The sequence below is a fragment of the Giraffa tippelskirchi genome, chromosome 2 (genome assembly GCF_054371585.1).
Source record: "Giraffa tippelskirchi isolate mGirTip1 chromosome 2, T2T-mGirTip1v1.2.pri, whole genome shotgun sequence".
Classification (NCBI taxonomy): Eukaryota; Metazoa; Chordata; class Mammalia; order Artiodactyla; family Giraffidae; genus Giraffa; species Giraffa tippelskirchi.
Genome location: NC_137276.1, coordinates 82,336,218 through 82,357,638, shown reverse-complemented (window position 1 = coordinate 82,357,638; position 21,421 = coordinate 82,336,218). Strand labels below are relative to the sequence as shown.

At 41.3% G+C, this 21,421-nt stretch overlaps 2 protein-coding genes across 35 annotated transcripts in view; one reads left to right on the top strand and one right to left on the bottom strand.

Moving 5' to 3' along the window:
- Positions 1–17,320, bottom strand: part of LOC145539555 (uncharacterized) — a 44,625-nt gene extending 27,305 nt beyond the window's left edge. Inside the window, exons 1-2 of the mRNA XM_081573630.1 lie at positions 17,308–17,320; positions 16,858–17,218 (exon numbers count right to left, since the gene is read on the bottom strand). Of these exons, the coding sequence (XP_081429756.1) occupies positions 16,858–17,218; positions 17,308–17,320 (374 nt within the window). The remainder of the gene's footprint in view (positions 1–16,857; positions 17,219–17,307) is intronic.
- The window catches only part of ACTN2 (actinin alpha 2), a 77,764-nt gene continuing 73,484 nt past the window's right edge, over positions 17,142–21,421 (top strand). For 29 of the 34 annotated variants that reach the window (XR_014076597.1, XR_014076598.1, XR_014076601.1 and 26 more), the window contains exon 1: positions 17,142–17,444. Coding sequence is in view for 14 of the 34 variants with exons in the window: in XM_081569343.1 (XP_081425469.1) it covers positions 17,319–17,444 (126 nt within the window). In the remaining 20 variants the exon portion in view is untranslated. Of the gene's footprint in view, positions 17,541–21,421 lie in introns of all 34 variants that reach the window. The other 5 variants (XM_081569337.1, XM_081569329.1, XM_081569340.1 and 2 more) reach the window with 2 other exon arrangements.

Genomic DNA, 21,421 nt, shown 5'->3' with positions numbered 1-21,421 from the left:
GATGGTCTGGTATTCCCATTTGGGCTTCCCTTGTGGCTCAGCTAGTAAAGAATCTGCCTGCAATTCGGGAGACCTGGGTTTGATCCCTGGGTTGGGAAGATCCCCTGGAGAAGGGAAAGGCTACCCATTCCAGTATTCTGGCCTGAAGAATTCCATGTAATATACAGTCCATGGAGTTACAAAGAGTTGGACATGACTGAGCGACTTTCACTTTCATTCCCATTTTAAGAGCTTTCCACAGTTTATTATGATCCACACAAAGGCTTTGGCATAGTCGATGAAACAGTTCAGTTCAGTTCAGTCACTCAGTCGTGTCCGACTCTTTGTGACCCCATGAACTGCAGCACGCCAGGCCTCCCTGTCTATCACCAACTCCCTGAGTCCACGCAAACCCATGTCCATTGAGTTGGTGATGCCATCCAGCCATCTCATCCTCTGTCATCCCCTTCTCCTGCTGTCCTCAATCTTTCCCAGCATCAGGGTCTTTTCCAATGAGCCAGCTCTTCGCATAAGTATTGGCCAAAGTATTGGAGTTTCAGCTTCAACATCAGTCCTTCCAATGAACACCCAGGATCTCCTTTAGGATGGACTGGTTGGATCTCCTTGAAGTCCAATGGACTCTCAAGAGTCTTCCCCAGTGAAACAGAGGTAGATGTTTCTCTGGAATTCCCTAGCTTTCTCAATGATCCAGCGAATGTTGGCAATTTGATCTCTGGTTCCTCTGCCTTTTCTAAACCTAGCTTGGACTTCTGGAAGTTTTTGGTTTGCATAATGCTGCAGCCTAGCATGCAAGATTTTAAACATGACCATACTAGCATGGGAGATGAGTGCAACTGTCCGATGGTTAGCACATTCTTCAGTACTACCCTTCTTGGGAACTGGGATGAGGACTGACGTTTTCCAGTCCTGTGGCCACTGCTGGGTCTTCCAGATTTGCTGACATATTGAATGCAACACCTAGATGGCATCATCCTTTAGGGTTTTGAATAGTTTTACTGGAATTCTGTTGCATCCACTAGCTTGATTAACAGCAGTGCTTCCTAAGGCCCACTTGACTTCACTCTCCAGAATGTCTGGCTCCGGATGGCTGACAATATCAGAGTAATCTGGTTCATTAAGATCTTTTTTGTACAGTTCTTCCCTGTATATTTTCCATCTTTTTTTGACCTCTTCAGTGTCTACTTGGTATCTATCATTTCTGTCCTTTATTGTGCCCATCTTTGGGCAAAATGTTCCCTTGATATCTCCAATTTTTCCTAAAAGACCTCTAGTCTTTCCCCTTCTGTTGTTTTCTTCTATTTTTATGCACTGTTCCTTGAAGAAGGCCTTCTTGTCTCTCTGTGTTGTTCTTAGGAAATCTGCATTTAGTTGGATATACCTTTGCTTTCCTCCCTTGCTTTTTTGCTTCTCTTCTTTCTTTAGCTATTTGTAAGGCCTCCTCAGATAACCACTTTGCCTTCTTGCTCTTCTTTCTCTTTGGGATGGTTTTGTTTGCTGCCACCTGTACAATATGGACTTTCATCCAAAGTTCTTCAGGCACATTGTTTACAAGTTCTAATCCCTTGAATCTATTCGTTACTCCACTGCATATTCATAGGGGACTTGATTTAAGTTGTACCTGGCTGGCCTAGTGGTTTTCTCCACTTTCTTTAGTTTAAGCCTGAATTTTGCTTGGAGAAGCTGATGATCTGAGCCACAATCAGCTGCGGGTCTGTTTTTGCTGACTGTGTACAGCTTCTCCATCTTCAGCTACATCATTTGGTGATGTCCATGTGTAAAGCCACCTCTTGTGTTGTTGAAAAAAGGTATTTGCTATGACCAGTGCTGTCTTTTGGCAGAATTCAGTTAGCCTATGCCCTGCTTCATTTTGTTCTCTAAGGCCAAACTTACCTGTTACTCCAAGTGTCTCTTGACTTCCTACTTTTGCATTCCAATTTCCAGTAATGAATAGAACATATTTTTTGGTGTTAGTTCTAGAAGGTCTTGTAGGTCTTCATAGAACTGATCCACTTCAGCTTCTTCAGCATCAGTAGTTGGAGCATAGGCTTGGATTATTTGTCATGTTGAATGGCTAGACTTGGAAACAAACCAAGATCATTCTGTCATTTTTGAAGTTGCACCCAAGTACTGTATTTTGGACTCTCTTGTTGATTATGAGGGCTACTCCATTTCTTCTAAGGGATTCCTGCCCCCAGTAGTAGGTATAATGGTCATCTGAGTTCAATTCACCCATTCCCATCCATTTTAGTTCACCGATTCTTAGGATGTCGATGTTTATTCTTACCATCTCCTGCGTGACCATGTTCAATTTACCTTGATTCATGGACCTAACATTCCAGGTTCCTATGCAATACCGTTCTTTGCAGCATCGGATTTCATCACCAGACACGTCCACACTTGAGCGCTGTTTCCGCTTTGGCCCAGCTCCTTCGTTCTTTCTGGGGCCGTTAGTACCTCTCCCCTATTCCTCCCCAGTAGCATATTGGACACCTTCGGACCTGGGGGGACTCCTCTTTCGGTGTCATATTTTTTTGTCCTTTTATATAGTTCATGAGGTTCTTACAGCAAGTATACTGGGGTGGTTTGCTGTTACCTCCTCCAGAATATATACTATTTTATACATAGTATCAACATTGTAAGTATATCAATCTCAGGCTCCCAAGTCATCCACCACCGCCCCCCACCCCCCGTTCCCCCTTAATGTCCATACATTTGTTCTCTACCTCTAAGTCTCTATTTCGGCTTTGCAAATAGGTTCATCTGTACCGTTTTTTCTAGATTCCACATATATGTGTTAATATTTGTTGCTTATTCACCAAGTCTTGCCCGACTCTTGTGACCCCATGGAGTGAACTATGTCCACTGTCCATAAGGCTCCTCTGTCCATAAGGACTTCCCAGGCAAGAATACTAGAGTGGGTTGCCATTTCCTTCTCCAGGGGATCTTTCTGGCTCAGGGATCAAACTTGCATCTCCTACAATGGCAGGCAGATTCTTTACCACTGAGCCATCAGGGAAACCCATATGTTAATATACAATATTGGTTTTTCTTAGCGCTCTGTGGTAACTTAAATGGGAAGGAAATCCTAAAAAGAGGGGTTATATGGATACATATAGATGATTCATGTATACATATAGATGATTCACTTTGCTGTATAGCAGAAACTAACACAATAATATAAAGCAACTATATGAAAATAAGTTTTTTAAAAAAATTGTAAATGGACCCTTTGACTCCAAAATTCCATTTTTATAAACCTATCCTATAGATATAGACAAATGTCCATGTGTAGGGGATTGATTAAGGAAATTATGAAACATCTCTAAATGTTGATGTCTGTGATTTGGAAATGAAAGGCAAGTTGCAAAAGTGATTTCTTCTGTGGAAGCAAATACTATATGTCTATAAAATATTTGTATTTAGAAGAAAACACTCCAAACTGTTCGTATCAGCAAACCATGCTGAATGGGTAGGGGCTAGAAACATGTGGGGACTTCAGCTATTTATTTCCTACAGTTTTGTACTATTTGTTTTTTACCTGGAGTACATGTCACATTTATAATAAATGATAGCCTTTATTACTCCAGCTGTATTCTTGCCAGCTCAGAGAACAATGCATCATCTAGAACTGAACATCACATCTATTAATCCAGTTTAACTTTGCATTTGATTTTTTTGGTCCACCTACACTTGGCTGCTATTGAACTTGCTGTCAGTTAAGACAGCCAGGTCTTTTTCACAGAAAGCAGCGTGGGTTAAAAAAAACAAGAGATAAAATTCAGTCCAATTATTGTTACTTATTGTTAACAACAGACTTAAAACAACATGAAATGCTTGGCATTTCCAACATTTATTCATACATCAACCCACGTTCTCTTTTCTATTGATTATGTTTATGATTTCCTTGAGTTTCCATGATGTTCAGTGTCTCTTAAGGGAGTGAAAAAGGACAGGTGGGTGGTATGTGCAGTTAGGGCTATTTGACAGTGCTTGGGGGTATTTCAATTTTTTTTTAAATAAATGTACATTTGTGAATGTAATGCTTTTGCATAAGTTTTTAAAATAAGGTCAAACTATATGAATGATCGTGCAACTTCTTTTTTTAATGTAACACTACATCTTGGATATTTTTCTATATTACTGCATGTAGATCATTCTTCCTAAAGGTAGCATCTTCCCAGAAATGTTCACTTAATTTTGACCATCAATTTTTAAAAATTAAAGTATAGTTCATTTACAATGTTTGGTTAGTTTTTGGTGTACAGCAAAGTGATTCATATATATAAATATATATACACATATATAAATGTATATATTTGTATGTGTGTATATATACATTCTTTTTCCTTATAAGCTATTATGATATTGAATATAGTTCCCTGTTTTTGTTGTTTATCTATTTTATATGCAGTAGTATGTATCTGTGAATACCAAGCTCCTAATTTGTGCTTTGCCCCCCCTTTCCCCTTTGGTAACCATAAGTTTGTTTTCTATGTCTGCTTCAGCAATATGTGACCCGTGAACTTCCAGATGTTCAAGCTGGTTTTAGAAAAGGCAGAGGAACCAGAGATCAAATTGCCAATATCCGCTGGATCATCAAAAAAGCAAGAGAGTTTCAGAAAAACATCTGCTTTATTGACTATGCCAAAGCCTTTGACTGTGTGGATCACAATAAACTGTGGAAAATTCTGAAAGAGATGGGAATACCAGACCATCTGACCTGTCTCTTGAAAAACCTGTATGCAGGTCAGGAAGCAACAGTTAGAACTGGACATGGAACAACAGACTGGTTCCAAATAGGAAAAGGAGTATGTCAAGGCTGTATATTGTCACCCTGCTTATTTAACTTCTATGCAGAGTACATCATGAGAAATGCTGGGCTGGAAGAAACACAAGCTGGAATCAAGATTGCTGGGAGAAATATCAATAACCTCAGATATGCAGATGACACCACCCTTATGACAGAAAGTGAAGAGGAACTAAAAAGCCTCTTGATGAAAGTGAAAGAGGAGAGTGAAAAAGTTGGCTTAAAGCTCAACGTTCAGAAAACTAAGATCATGGCATCTGGTCCCATCACTTCATGGGAAATAGATGGGGAAACAGTGGAAACAGTGTCAGACTTTATTTTTTTGGGCTCCAAAATCACTGCTGATGGTGATTGCAGCCATGAAATTAAAAGACGCTTACTCCTTGGAAGGAAGGTTATGGGCAACCTAGATAGCATATTTAAAAGCAGAGACATTACTTTGCCAACAAAAGTCCGTCTAGTCAAGGCTATGGTTTTTCCAGTGGTCATGTATGGATGTGAGAATTGGAGTATAAAGAAAGCTGAGCGCCATAGAATTGATGCTTTTGAACTGTGGTGTTGGAGAAGACTCTTGAGAGTCCCTTGGACTGCAAGGAGATCCAATCAATCCATCCTAAAAGAGATCAATCCTGGGTGTTCATTGGAAGGACTGATGTTGAAGCTGAAACTCCAATACTTTGGCCACCTCATGCGAAGAGTTGACTCATTGGAAAAGACCCTGATGCTGGGTAGGATTGGGGGCGGGAGGACAAGGGGACGACAGAGGATGGGATGGTTGGATGGCATCACCGACTCGATGGACATGGGTTTGGGTGGACTCCGGGAGTTGGTGATGGACAGAGAGGCCTGGGGTGCTGCAATTCATGGCGTTGCAAAGAGTCGGACAAGACTGAGTGACTGAACTGAACTGAACTGTTCTATAAACAAGTTAATTTGTATCAAATTTTAGGCTCTACATACAAGTGATATCACATGATATTTGCCTTTCTCTGTCTGATTTACTTCTCTTAGTATGACAATCTCTAGGCCCATCCCATGTTGCTGCAAATGGCATTATTTCATCCTTTCATCCTTTTTTGTGACTGAGTAAATTCCGTGTGTGTGTGTGTGTGTGTGTGTGTTTTATCCACTCATCTCTCCTTCACCATTAATCTTTACATGTAGGTGGGAGAAGTTGGGAGAAGTTGCAGAAGGAAGGATAGAGATTTTATAAATTTTATGGTTTAAAAATGCTAGCAGGCTTTGTAGCTCAGGGGTTAGAGCATTGGTCTCATAAAAATGCTAGCCATCATCTAAGCCTTCAGCAAGTCGCAATCTTTTTGCTGGTGGAGGGTCCTGCCTCGATGTATGTGGGTGGTGGTTGCTAAAGATTGGGTGGCTGTGGCAATTTCTTACAACAACACAAGGAAGTTTGTCACATTAATTGACTCTTCCTTTCGTGAATGATTTCTCTGCAATGATGTTTCATAGTATTTTACCCACAGAAGAACTTTTTTCAAAATTGGAGTCAGTGCTCTCAAACCCTGCCACTGCTCTATCAACTAAGTCTATGTAATATTTAAATCCTTAGCTGTCATTTCAATAACTTTCATAGCATCTTCACCAGGAGTAGATTCCATCTACACAAATCACTTTCTTTGCTCATTCAAAAGAAGTCTTCATCTGTTAAAGTTTTATTGTGAGATTGCAGCAACTGAGTCACACCTTCAAACTTCACTTCTAAATCCAGTTCTCTTCAACTACTTCCTCCACTGAAGTCCTGAATCCCTCAGAGTCATCTGTGAAGGTTGAAATCAGCATCTTCCAAAGTCCTGTCATTGTTGATATATTTACTTTATCCCATGAATAATGGTTGTTCTTAATTGCATCTAGATTGTTGAGTCCTTCCCAGAAGGCTTTCCACTGTGCCCAGATCTATCAGAGGAATCACCATGTATGGTATCTATAGTCTTAAAAAAAAAATGTATTTCTTAAATAATAAAACTTGAAAGTTGAAAATACTCTTTGATCCATGGGCTACAGAATGGATCTTGTGTTAGCAGGCACAAAACCAACATTGATCTCATTGTAATCTCTGGCAGGGGAATCCCTGGTGGCTCAGCGGTAAAGAATCTGCCTACAGCGTAGGAGATGTGGATTCAATCCCTGGGTCAGGAAGATCCCCTGAAGAAGGGAATGGCAATCCACTCCAGTATTCTTGCCTGAAAAATCTCATGGACAGAGGAGCCTGATGGGCTATAGTCCATGGGGTCACAAGAGTCAGACATGACTTAGCAACTAAACCACCACCACCATCCAGCCTCCAGCAGAGATCTTATGTGACCAGGTGCATTGTCAATGAGCAGTAAAGTTTTGAAATGAATTTTTTTCCCCTGTGCAGTGTCTCGCCAATGGGCTTAAAATATACAGTAAAACACATTGTCAACAGATGTGCTATCATCTAGGCTTCATTGTTCCATTTTTAGAGTCAGGGAAGATTTAGCATAATTCTTAAGGGCCTCAGGATTTTTGGAATGGTTAATGAGTGTTGGCTTCAACTTAAAGTCACCAACTGCATTAGTCTCTAACAAGAGAGTCAGTCTGTCCTTTGAAGTGAGGCACTGACTGCTCTCTGGCTATAAAAGTCCTAGATGCTGTCTTTTTCCAATATAAGGTTGTTTCATCTACATGGAAAATCTATTGTTTAGTGTAGCCACCTTCATTAATGATCTTAGCTTGATAAGATCTAAGTTATTAATTTATCTTCTGGATAACTTGCAGTGGCTTCTAGATCAGCACTTTCTGCTTCACCCTGTACTTGAACGTTATGAAAATGGCTTCTTCCTTTAAGCTTCACGAACCAGCCTCTGCTAGCTTCCAACTTTTCCTCTGCAGCATCCTCACCTCTCTCAGCCATAGAACTGAAGAGTTAGGGCTCTGCTCTGGATTAGGCTTTGGCTTAGGGGAACATTGTGGCTGTTTTGTTCCTCTATCCAGACCACTAAAACTTTTCCTGTATTAGCAATAAGGCTGTTTCCCGTTCTCATCACTCATGTGTTCACTGGAGCAGCACTTCTAATTTCCTGCAAGAAACTTTTACTTTGCATTCACAGCTTTGCTAACTACTTGGAAGAAGAAGCCTAGCTTAGGGACTTCACTAGCAGTCCAGTGGTTAAGACTCTGCCCTTCAAATGCAAGGGACATAGGTTTGATCCCTGGATAGGGAACTAAGATATCTCATGTTGTATAGTGCAGCAAAACAAACAAGAGGCCTAGCTTTTAGGCTTTTGACATGCCTCCCTCTCTAAGCTTAATCATGTCTAGCTTTTGATTGAAAATAAAAGATGTGTCACTTTTCCTTCCACTTGAACACCATAGGGTTTAATTGACCTAATTTCAATATTGTTGTGTCTTAGAGAATAGGAAAGCCTGAGGACAGGGAGAGAGATGGGGAAATGGCTAGTTGGCAGAGTAGTCAGGACACATATATTTATTGATTAAATTTACTGTCTTGGCCACAGTTTGTAGCACCTCAAGACAGCAACATCAAAGATCACTGATCACATTTCACCATAACAAATACAATGATGAAAAGGTTTAAAATATTGAGAGAATTGCAAAAAATGTGACACAAAGACATGAAGTGAGCAAACGCTGGTGGAAAAAGTGGCACCAATAGACTTAGTGCAGGGTTGCCACAAATGGTCAGTTTACAAAAAATGCAATCTCTGCTACCGCAACAAAGTGAAACACAAAAATAATGAGGAAAGCTGGTAGCATATCCTCTCAGGTGAATTATCTGTTCAAGACTTTTGTCCATCTTTTTATTGGGTGGATTGTTTTCTTGGTGTTGCAAGAAGAGAGTTTTAAAAATATATTTTGGATATAAGCTCTTTGTTGGATATGTGACTTGCAAATGTTTTTATTTTTTTACACATAGCCAGTTCAATTTGCTAATATTTTGTTGAGGACTTTTATATCTAAGTTCATGAGAGAAATTGGTCTAGTTGGAATAGACCGATTGGAACAAACTAATTGGAATAGTTGTCTTTTTTTTTTTCATACTGTCTTTATCTGGTTTTGGTACCAAGATAACTCTGGCTTCATAAAATGAGTTGGGAAGTGTTCCTGCCTCTTCTTTCATCTGGAGGAGAATGTGTAGGATTAGAGCTATTTCTTCCTTAAACTTTGTTAGGCTATGCCAGTGAAGCCACTGGGACCTGACTATTTCTTAATACAATTGAATTTTTTGCATATTGATCTTGTAACCTGTAACTGTGATAAATTAACTTATTTGTTCTAGTAACTTTTTTGATGATCTCATTGGATTTTCTTCATAGATGATCACTGTGAAAAATACAGTTTTACTTCTTTTCCAATCTTGATGACTATTTCTTTTTCTCGCCTGATTGCCCTGGGTTAGAATCACCAATGCAATGTTGAATAGAAGTTAGAAGTGGTTTGTTCCTGATCTGTTCTTGATTTTAGAGGGAAGGCATTCAGTTTTTCAAAATTAAGAATGATATTAGCTATAGTTTTTTGTTTTGTTTTTAATAGATGCTCCTTTTTCAGGTTCAGGAAGTTCCCTTCCATTCCAATTTGCTGAGGATTTTATCAGCAGTGAATGCTGGATTTTGTCAAAAGCCTTTTTGTACCTATTGAGATGGTATAGAGTTTCCCTTTTTAGTCTACTAATAGGGTAAATTAACTTAACTGATCTTCAAATATTTAAATCAACCCTGAATTCCTGGAATAAATCCCACTTGATCATCATGGATCAACTGATAAAATTGTGTGGAAATTTATTGCACCAATTTTCATGAGAGATTCTGATCTGCAGTTTTCTTTTTTTGGAGCATTTTAACATACCTTTGGTATCAGACCAATACTGGTCTTGTCTTACAGAATGAGTTGGGAAATAGTCTTTTCTTCTCAGTTTCCTGGTTATGTATAATTGGTATTATTTCTTTCTTAAATGTTTGATTGAATTCCCTGCTGAAACCTTAAAGAGTTTAATCATGCCTTAAGAGTTTTTTAAGAGTTTTTGTGTGCTTGTGCTAGGGGTATGGGGGAGTGTTTTAAACTACAAATTGAGTTTCTTTAATAGTGAGGTTTAGTAGTTTGTGTCATTAAAGGAATTTGTCCATTTCCTCTAAGCTGTTGAATTTATTGGCATACAGTAGTTAATAGTATTCACATATTACACTTTTAAAGTATATAGAATTGGAAGTGATGACACTTCTTTCATTCTCAATATAAATAATTTATGTTTTCCCTGATGAACAATGTGGTTTGAAGTGTATCAACTTTATTGATCTTCTCAGAGAACCAGCTTTAAGTTTACTGGGTTTCTGCTTTACCTATTTTATTGATTTCTACATTGATCTTTATTATTTTTCTTTCTTGTGCTTACTTTTTGTTTACTCTGTTCTTTTTTTCTGTTTTTAAGGTAAGAGCTGAAGCTATTAATGCAAGATCTTTCTTTGCTAATATAAGAATTTAGTGTTATAAATTTCCCCTTAAGCACTGCTTTAATGGCACCTCACAACTTCTGATATATTGTTTTCATCTTCATTCAGTTAAAAAAAATACTTTCTAACACCTCCCGCCTTGTTTTTTAGATTTTTGTATTTAATTTTTTTTGGTCAAGTGGCATGGCATGCAGGATCTTAGTTTTCCCACCAGAGACTGAACCTATGCCTCCTGAAATGGAATTCAGAGTCTTAACCGCTGGACCACCAGTTGTTGTTGAAGTTGAAAATGGCTCAGTCATGTCCGACTCTTTGTGACCCCATGGTCTATAGCCCACTGGGCTCCTGTATTCATGGGGATTCTCCAGGCAAGAATACTGGTTGCCATGCCCTCCTACAGGGGATCTTCCCAACCCAGGGACTGAACCCAGGTCTCCCACATTGCAGGTGGATTCTTTACCATGAGCCACCAAGGAAGCTCATGAATGAATACTGGAGTTGGTAGCCCAACTCTTCTCCAGGGGATCTTCCAGACCTAGAAATTGAACTGGGGTCTCCTGAAAGTCCCTAATATCCTTTTTGAATTTTCCTTTCATTCTTGGGTTACCAAGAAATGTGTTACTGAATTTCTAAATATCTGGGGATATTCTAGAGGCCTTTTTGTTTCTGATTTCTAATTTAATTCTATTGTGGTTTGAGAGCATACTTTGTAAGACTTACATATCCTTTTCAATTTACTGAGAGTTGTTTTATGGTCTTGAATATTATCTATCTTGCTGCTCATGGTAGTTATCCATAATCCTTAAGTCCCATTGGGGTGACTCAAAGGCCCCTTTTGGAAGCCTGTCCCCATGGCAAGTTTTGTTATAGGAGAGGAAGACTGAGCTTGGCGACTTGAGACTTTCATAGCAGAAGCAAGACTGCTCTTTGTTTGATGGTGAATGCTACCTCATCTGTCAAGATTGCTCACTGCAAATATAATGATGAGAAATAGCCTGGATAGATAAAGCAGCCGGGGTTCTACAATTTTGGCATACCTACAAGAATGTGCACTCATACTCAAGACCCATGGTAGATTACCCCCCAATAAGGTCACTAAAGTTCTTTTCATTCTCCTGGATAATTTTTTTCTGTCTCTATTTCATTTTGGATAGCTTCTATTTTTTTTAAATATTTATTTATTTGACTGTGCTGGGCCTTAGTTGCAGCATGTGGGATCTTTAGTTGTGGTATGCAAACTCTGAGTTGTGGCATGTGGGATCTAGTTTCCCAACCAGGAAGTGAACTCGAATTCCTTGCATTGGGAATGTAGAGTCTTAGCCACTGGGCCACCAAGAAAGTCCCCATAATTTTTTATTTTTATACTTTCAAATTTGCTACTCTTTTCATCTGCAATCTCTAACCTGCTCCTAATCCCATCCAGCATACTTTTTTCTCAGATATGTCATTTTATTTCTAGAAGTTTCATTTAGATATTTAAAAAATATGTATCTCCCATGTTCGTTTTTAACTTTTTAAACATATGGAATACAGTTATTATAACTGTTTTAATGTCCTTGCTCTTTTTTTGTTTTTAAGGTAAGAGCTGAGGTTATTAATGCAAGATCCTTCTTTGCTGATATAAGCATTTAGTGTTATAAATTTCCCCTTAAGTAAGTAAGTGTTAGTCATTCAGTCGTGCCTGACTCTGCGAACCCATGAACTGCAGCCCACCAGGCTCCTGTGTCCATGAGATTTTCCAGGCAAGGATACTGGAGTGGGTTGCCATTTCCCTTTTAAGCACTGCTTTAATGGCACCCCACAACTTCTGATATATTGTTTTCCTCTTCATTCAGTTAAAAAAATACTGTCTAAAACCTCCCCTCCTTGTTTTTAGAGTTAATATGCATTCAGATGGGAAACTCAGAAGATGCCCAGAGCCCTCTCTGTGTGTGTGTGGTCCTCTCCTCTCTGATACTTTATCCTATGAATACTTGCTGCCTTCGTCTCCCTGGACTCTCAGCTTCATCAACTCAGGGAGCCCTCTGGACTCTACCTCTAACTCTAACATCTATGTCAGCCCTCAATCAGTTTTAATTGCTTGCTATTTTCAGTATGGGTTGTGTTTTCTTGCTTCTTTGTATGTGTGGGAATCTTTGATTGGGTGCTAGAAATTGTGACTTTCACCTTGTTGAGTGCTGGATGTCTTTGTGTCTTTATAAATCTTGAGCTTTGCTCTGTGATGTAGCTCAGTTACTTAGAAACAGTTACTTGGAAACAGTTTTATCCTTTTGAGTCTCGCTTTTATAAATTTGTGATTGTTTTATGATTTTTTTTTTAGGGAAGAGCAGTGGTCATTCTAGGCTTAATCTAGAAATAATTAAGTCCATGCTACTACCTGTCTAGGAATAATTCATTCTACACTACTGAAGTAAGATCTCCCTAGGGACTTCCCTGGTGGTCCAGTGGTTAAGAATCTGCCTTCCAATGCAGGGGACACGCGTTCAATCCCTGGTCTGGGGATTGAACCACATGCCTTGGGGCAACTTAGCCTGTGCACCACAACAACTGAGCCCATGTATCTAGAGCCCTTGTTCCTCAACAAGAGAAGCCACCATATGAGAAATCTGTGTGCTGCAACTGGAGAGTAGCCCCTGCTCACTGCAACTAGAGAAAGCCTGAGCCCAACAGTGAAGACGTAGCACAGCCATAAAGAAAGAAAGAATTTTTAAATGGTTAAAACGGCAATTTTTTAAAAAAAATATAAAGACCCTCCTAGGTCCTCTACTCAATGCTCTGTGAATTGAATGCTTTTGCAGTCCTGGGATTAGAGCAAACACCCATCTGGTCCTGTGTGAATGTCATGCACTATTCTCTCTAACCCTTTCAGATGGCTCTTTCCTTGAACATGGGTGGCTTCCTCTCAAGCATGTTCTGATCAGTACGCACTCAGATGGGACACTCAAAAGTCCAGATGTCCAGAGCCCTCTCTGTGTGTGTGGTCCTCTCCTCTCTGATATTTTATCCTATGAATACTTGCTGCGCTCTTCTCCCTGGACTCTCAGCTTCATGTCCTCCACTCAGGGAGCCGTTTGGACTCTACCTCAGTGGTCTGGTCTGCAAGCTCTCTCAGGGATATAAACTGAGGCAGTTACAGAACTCTCTTGGTTTGTTTCCCATCTCTCAGTATTCCTGTCCTTCATTACATGAAATCTGTTGTTTCGGAAAACCATTGTTTTATATGCTGTCATTTTCTTTTTTTTCCTTTTTGTTTCACGAGGAAAGGTGAGGGACTTCCCTGGTGATCCAGTGGTTAAGAATCTGCCTCGCAATGCAAGGGACTCAGATTTGATCCCTGCTCAGGGAACTAAGATCACACATGCCGTGGAGCGACTAAGCCCTCGTGCTGCAACTACTCAGCCCACACATCACCACTAGATGTGACGCAACTAAAAATAATAAACAACTAAGAAACCTGATGCAGCCAAATAAATATTTTTTTAAAAAAAGAGGAAAGGTAATTTCAGTCCTTATTGCTCCATGTTGGCCAGAAGTAGAAGCCTCTTTACTAACTTCTTAAGTTTAGCGGTTATTCCTTCAAGGTGTTTTTTTTTTTCCTGTCCTCTCACTTTAAGGACTCCAACTACACAAACAGCAACATTAGACTGCCTGAAGTTTTGCCATCTCACTCATCCTCTGCTTATTTTTTTTTCTTTTTTTCCTCTCTCCATGTTTGTATTGGATTGTTTCTATTGCTATGTGTTCAAGTTCACTCATCTTTTCTTAGCCAATGTCTACCCTGTAGTGAACCTCATTTAGGGTAATTTTAAAACATTTACAAATTTGGCTGCATCGGGTCTCAGTTGTGTGTGGGCATCTCTAGTAGTGGCACATGGGCTTAGTTGCTCTGAAGACTGTGGGATCTTTGTTCCCCAACCAGGGATCGATCCTGCATCCACTGCATTGGAAGGCAGATTCTTAACCACTGGACCACCAGGGAAGCCCTCCCATTAAAGGTATTTTTAATCTCAGATATTGTACTTTCATTTCTAGATATTCAATTTGGGTCTTTTTTTGATATCTTCCATGTCTGCATAGCAAGTTCAATCTTTCCTCTAGCTTCCTGAGTACATGGGATACAGTAATAGTTGCTTTCAGTGTTCTTTTCTACTAACTCTATCATGTGTCAATTTTGGATCAGTTTTGATTGATTGTTCTCATTATGGATCATACATTCCTGTTTCTTTGCATACTTGGTAATATTTGATAGGTGCCAGAAACTGCAATTTTTACCTCGATAAATGTTGAATGGTTTTATTTTCCTATGTGTATTTTTAAGTTTTGTTCTGGGATGCAATTATGTGATTTGGAAACAGTTTGACTCTTTCAGATCTTGCTTCGGAGCTTTTTCAAGTAGCACCAATACATGTAGCTATGACAAACCTAGACAGCATGTTAAAAAGCACAGACATTACATTACTTTGCCGACAAAGGTCCATATAGTCAAAGCTATGGTTTTTCTAGTAGTCATGTACTGATGTGAAAGTTGGACCCTAAAGAAGGCTGAGCGCCAAAGAATTGATGCTTTTGAACTGTGGTGTTGGAGAAGAACTCGAGAGTCCCTTGGACTGCAAGGAAATCAAACCAGTCAATCCTGAAGGAAATAAACCCTGAATATTCTTTGGAAGGACTGATGCTGAAGCTCTAATACTTTGGCCACCAAAGAGCCGACTCATTGAAAAAGACCCCTGATGCTGGGAAAGATTGAAGGCAGGAGAAGAAGGGGACAAAAGAGGATGAGATGGTTGGATGGCATCACTGACTCAGCGGATATGAGTTTGAGCAAACTCTGAGAGATGGTGAGGGACAGGGAAGCCTGGTGTGCTGCAGTCCCTGGGGTCGCAAAGAGTCAGACATGAATGAGCGACTGAACAACAACCAGTATGCATCATTTAGTTTATGCCTAAAGCCGCTTTCCCAAACCCTCACTTCTGAATACTCCATCTGGTGTTCTGTGAATTATAAGGTTTTCCCCTCTAGTTAATGGAAATGGAAACTATGCCTAGACTTTTGTAAATTCTAAGCATCATTCTTTCTAATCTTTTTGGGTGCTTCTTTCCTGACCTCAAATGTTTTTCTCCCATGCATTCACTGGTCAGGCTCAAGGGAGACCCTCTGCAAGTCTCCAGGGTTCTCTCTCTTGGAGCCGTCTCCTCTTCTGCAACTGGCTTTGCAAATTCTAGCCGCGTTGGTCTCTCTGAACTCACAGTTCAGGGAGACCACTGAGTTATACCTGCGTTCCCTTTATTCCCTTTATGATACATCTTGGAACCTTTTTCCAGGTGATAATCTGGGACAATCACAATACACATGCCATTTGTTTCCTGCCTCTCAAGGATCATTATCCTTCGTTGTCTATGGTCAGTGTCTTAAAATGCTTTGCTTAATATATTTCCCCCCCAGATTTTAGTTGTTTCAGGCAGGATTGTAAATCTGACGTCTTTTAATAGATCTCATCTGGAAACTGTGGTTCTCACAATTTTCAAGGCCTAATATGAACAGTTTTTGTAGCTGTTGGTCCTATTTCTAATAGTTAAAATTTACTCATAAACTTGTTGAGAGATTGTGATTTTAATCCAAAACTAAAATTTTACATTTAAACCCCAGAAAATTAGCTCAGTCATTGTTTCTAAGGATACTTATGTCATCAACAAACACTTGTGCACCTAGTGTATGGTATATGGTAGACCTATTTCTAATTTCTGGGGATTACAGCCATGAATGAGACTAAATCCCTGGACTCACAGAGTTCATATTTTAGTGGATGTGTTGTTTAAAAACGAACACTTAGTGGACATGTTGTTTAAAAACGTTAGCATGATGTATTTGCGAATTTGTCAAAGTCTTTTGACAGAAAGCTCAAAACAATAAAACTAAGTGAGGAAAAAAATTCCAAGGAACAACGATAAATCCAGGCATACTTTCAGCTTGAAACCTGTCAAGAAGCTAGTAGCCCTGAACCACAGTTATGTAGCCTGTGGGCAACTTTTATTCACTTTGGACATAAGTTGCAGGAGGCAAGTGCCTTGCCTGTCAGCCGCCCTCTGGATTCCCAGTGCCTAACGCAACCTCCTCTTCAAGGGACCTCATCTTGGTTCCTACAGGGGCACAAGGGACAGGAAACAGCTAGCCAGGACCTCAGGGATGAAAAGGCTTAGGTGCAACACATCATTGGGAGATGAACATGTAACATGAAGCTGGCTGCTTGTCCTCCATTGTCAGTTGTTTCAAATTTACGACTGGCAGGTGAGAGCAGACACTTTCTGCCTTTGGTTTGGTTCCTGATTTTTTAACACAGTTGGTCCAAGTCCTTTGCCTTGATTTCCCCAGGTGAGGGCAAGGGAGGGGAGTAAGAAGAAAAGGGATTCTGTAGCTTCTGAACTTTACTTTTTAGGGGTGTGTGTGTGTGGAATCTATGAATATATGGGAACACATGGAAAGCGTGAATACGCTGGACAACACAGATGTGCCGGGGAGTGGGGTGGGGGGTGGTGGTCAGGGACCCAAGCCATGTGTGTCCCTCCTCTGATCCCAGAACACCCAAGCACCCGGGTAACCCACCTGGGCGCCCGCAAGTCCTGCGGCTCCATAAGCCTCAAGGTAGACGGGAGGCGTGGGCTGGTGCCGGTGGACTCAGCTCGCTGTGGGGCAGGCTCGGGGTAGCACCGGGCGTGCGGACCCGAGTCGCCGGGCCCCGCCGCCAGCCAGCACGTGCTCGGAGCGATGCGGACGGGCGCGGGCGGAGGCGCGGGCGGAGGCCCGGGCGGGGCGGGGCGGGGGCGCGGCCGGGCTGCCACGTGACGGGCGGCGCGGGTATTAAGCGGCGCGGCAGCCGCTCGGAGCCCGAGCTGGTGCTTCGCCCGCGACCCAGCGCCCAGCGTACCGCCCCGAGAGGACCGCGCGAAGGTCACCCCGCGCCCGCCTGCCCGCCGCCCGCGCCTCGCCAGCTCCGCCGCGTCTCCGCCCGCCGGCCAGACCGTCCGACCTCGCGCGCCCCGCCGCCGCCCCGACCACCGAGCGCCATGAACCAGATCGAGCCTGGTGTGCAGTACAACTACGTCTACGAGGATGACGAGTACATGATCCAGGAGGAGGAGTGGGACCGCGACCTGCTCCTCGACCCCGCCTGGGAGAAGCAGCAGAGGAAGGTCAGCCAGGGTCGCGTGCTCACCGTCTGCGGGCTCGACCCGCTTGTCCGTGTGTTCCCTTACCCGGGGGCCGCCCGCGCGGGGTCGCCGCCGACCGTGTGGACTAGCGGGAGGGCGCTTGATGGAGGGTTGTGTGGTCCCGTGTCCTAGTAGCCCGGGTGCCCCGGGAGAGAGGAGATAAAGTCCAGGGATGGTCACGGAACTGGGCGTCGTGGGTGCGCGCGCGCGTGTGTGCGTGGGTGCGCGCGTGTGTCACACAAGAGTTACAAAACGAAAAATGTTGAGGGAAGAACAGTACTGGCGTTTCAGTTTTAACCTGCACTAGACCAGAATCTGAAAGTCTCAGGCCCGCTCCTGACCCCTCGAGTCTGTGACCTTGGCCACAGAGTTATTTCCTGGTCCCGTGGTGTTCAGTAACGCTCCCAATCTCTCCCCAAATAAAAGAAGTCAAATGAACATCAGCTTCATTCCGATTTTCACAGGGCTGCCCCAGAGAAGAACTGGAAATCATTTATTAAATGTTCTGGGGCTTCTTGGAGAGGGATGCTGTATGAACACCAGACATTCACCCATAAAGTAATAGTTATTTCACACTCTATTTATGGTTCGTTGAGGTAAGCACACAGGGACGAGGGAGTCAGCCAGCTCTAAAAGTTCCCAGCTCATCTTCGTTGGCGCTCTCTGGGGGCCCAATGGAACATTCCACTATTTCAAGGTTTCTTCTTGATCCCCTTGGCTAGAACTCTAGGGACTGCTCACCAGGAGGCTAAAGCCCGCCTCCGTTTGACTGGGCGTAGAGCCTGGCCAGGTCAGGGATGCCAACGCAGACCTGTTCACCCAGCCTTCTGATGACAGTGTCCTGGCAGAAGCAAAGTGCCCTATGCTTTTTCACCCCCTGTTTTTCTTGGGGTGGGGCAAAGTGGGTTTCCCTTCTAAGGGCCTGCTTTTAAGTGGATAACGTCTGTTGACCATATGTGTGCATGGGAATGCTCTGTGTAGCTGCCCCAGTGGGTGATTATCTGATAGTGCCCAGTGAATAAGTGTCTGGCTTCAGGAAACACATCCCATACTCCTAACAAACAGAAGCAGAGAGGTCTCATATTTGGATGATTATCAAAGAACCATTTTAGAGGGTTTTTTGGTTATTTATAAAATAACCAAGTATTTTCAAATCCAGATTTTTCTTTTGTTGTCAGTTCTCTGTTAAGGAGACCACTTAATAAATTATTTATTTTAAAGCTCCAGTTTAGCTACATTTCATTCTCCCTCTGAGTTCCTATCTTCTTGAAAACAGTGGAATGAGAGTGATAAGTGGAAGCTGAGTCTATAGAGGAGAATAAAATTTCAGACCTTCTACAGTTTTTAAAATGACTTATTGTGAGGGAAACACTTGGCCTGAGGATTATTACTGTTTATTATAATTGTGTCATCTGTGCTGATGGATGCATCATCAATCAGAAAGGAGTTAAATCATTGCTTTAATTTTTAACAGTGTGTTTCATTTTTAAAAAGTTTTCCATGGTTTTGATTACTACATTTTTTCATGGATTTTTTTTAAAGTTTTAAGTCTTTGTTGCAAAGATTGCTCTTTTGTTTCTCATGATAGGTAGTCTGCCCATCATTTTTGAAAGTAATAGTCTAATCACAATAGTTTCTGTTGATTTTTTTAAAATTACAGTACAGGGCAGAGTTAATTTTAGTTTCCGAAGGCCATAGACATATGTCGTTTGTCATATATACATATATGTATATAAAATATATATATTCACATGCATAGGTTTTAATTATTTTGCATATAATGTATAATTATATATGATTTTTAATACATACTATTTTGGGATATAATTTCATTGTTGTAATTTTTTTAAAGTTTGGGGTTCCTATGTGAATATATTATTAAAAGTGTATAACACTTGAAATATATTATTAAAAACAGACATATGTCCTGGCCCTAATACAGAATAATGTTAAAAAGTGAGAATTCATTTTTTTTCTTAAGTAGGTTGAGTGCTGTGTTGTGACATTAGGGAAAAACAAAACAGAAGGAACTTTCTATTAGGACATAGACCTGAACAGATCCAGAAGATCCTCTATTTTCTACTTTTTGTAGAGAACCCACTCAAAGCAGTAAAATAATTCTGAACTGTGAGGTCCTGGCAGCCAGAGCAGTGGCCTCTATTTATGTCCTATGAGCCAAACTGCTGGAACAGGACAAGGATAAAATGCCATTGTTTCTATTGTGGGCTACCTTCTCCACACTTGCCATTTCAGTGATATGCCGGGTATGAGATCTGTCAACAGATGCTGGTAACACATGATGACGTCTGTAGTGTTATAATGGATGTGGGGCCTAATTATATCCACAGTTCACAGAGTCTCATGGGCTGTGGTAATCCTTGTTCTCTGGTATGGAATTCCTCACTACAAAGGACTTAGTAAAAGTATAGTGCTGTGTGTGTGTGATGAGAGGTTTTTTTTTTAACATTCATTTTGTCATCTTGACTATTTTAAAGTATATAGTTCAGTGGTGTTAAGTACATTCATATTGTGTAGGCAGTCTCCATAACTCTTTCCTTCTTGCAAAACCCATTAAACCCAAACTCTGTACCCATTGAACAATAATTTTCTATTCCCCCCACCCCCAGCTCCTGGCAACCACCCTTCTACTTTCTGTCTCTATGAAGAATTAGACCCCTAGGGACCTCCTCCTGGAATCATACACTATTTATCCTTTAGTGTCTGGTTGATTTCACTTAGCATCATGTCCTCTAGGTTCATCCCTGTTGTGTCATGTGTCAGAATTTCCTTACTTTTTAAAGCTGAATAATAATTCACTGACTGTATGGACCACATATTTTGTTTATCCATCCATTGATTGATTCACCTATGGGTTGCTTCTACCTTTTGGTTATTGTAAACAGTGCTGTGAACATGGGTATATAAATACCTCTTCTTGACCTTGCTTTCAGTTTTTTTTTTTGATTATGTACCCAGAAGTGAAATCTCTGGATCTTGTGGCAATAATTGGCTTTCAATTTTTTGAGGACCCACAGTGCTCTTGCCACAGTTTAGAAGATGTTGAATTGAGCAAGAGTGTGTACAGGTGCTTCAGAGTTCTCCTCTGCTCTTTCCAGGAGTATTTGAGAATATTTGTATTCATGTAAATGGGGCTCTCTTCAGTGGACTTTTAAAACTTCTAGATCTTTGGTGCTTAGAAATAAGTTTCTCCTGGAAGCAAAGAGCACATTCAGCCTTTAATTCAACAGTGGCTTAATTGGGAGGTGACTTGTCAGAGCAGCAATGCTGAATATGTGTGCTATCTCCGTGGGCACAGAGTGCTGTCCTTCACCACCCTGCAAGGCTAAAACAGGCCTTTTAAGGAAGTGACTGTGTGTTTCGATACATATAGGCTTCTTCCATCCTTAATCTGTAAGAGCTAGGTGATCAATACACTTTACTGTTCATTGTCAAGAGCATAAGAGAGTTGTTCACTTATTCCACATTCAGAATTCTGATCAGTTCTCATTGTTTCTAAAGAAATTCAAGTTCTGTGTATTCACAATTTAGATGGACCAGCTCACCGTTCACCTCTGTGCACCGGCTGTCAGTCCTGCCATCAGACTAAAATGTTGCCACGTGGGGTCAGGCAGTATGCAAGGACACTTGTGTGGGAGGAGCTGCCCACAGGTCCGAATTAAACAGAGAGCTCAGAAACTGCCAGTTGCCCCTTTCTGTGTTCTGATGAGCAGCTGTTGGCTTAGGATGCAGGTGCAGACTCTTCTACCCTGCACATTGGAGTATGCTCTTGCGGAAATTTTTCCTGGGGAAGAAAATGTGAGAATCGTTCCAACAAGGTGAATGATGAACCAAGGGCCTGTGAAGTGTCTCAAATTCATGAGACCTAGATGAACCTCAGCTCCGCCTGATACCCTCTGTTTGGCCATAATTAAGTCACTAGACCTTTAGAGTTGTGTCTC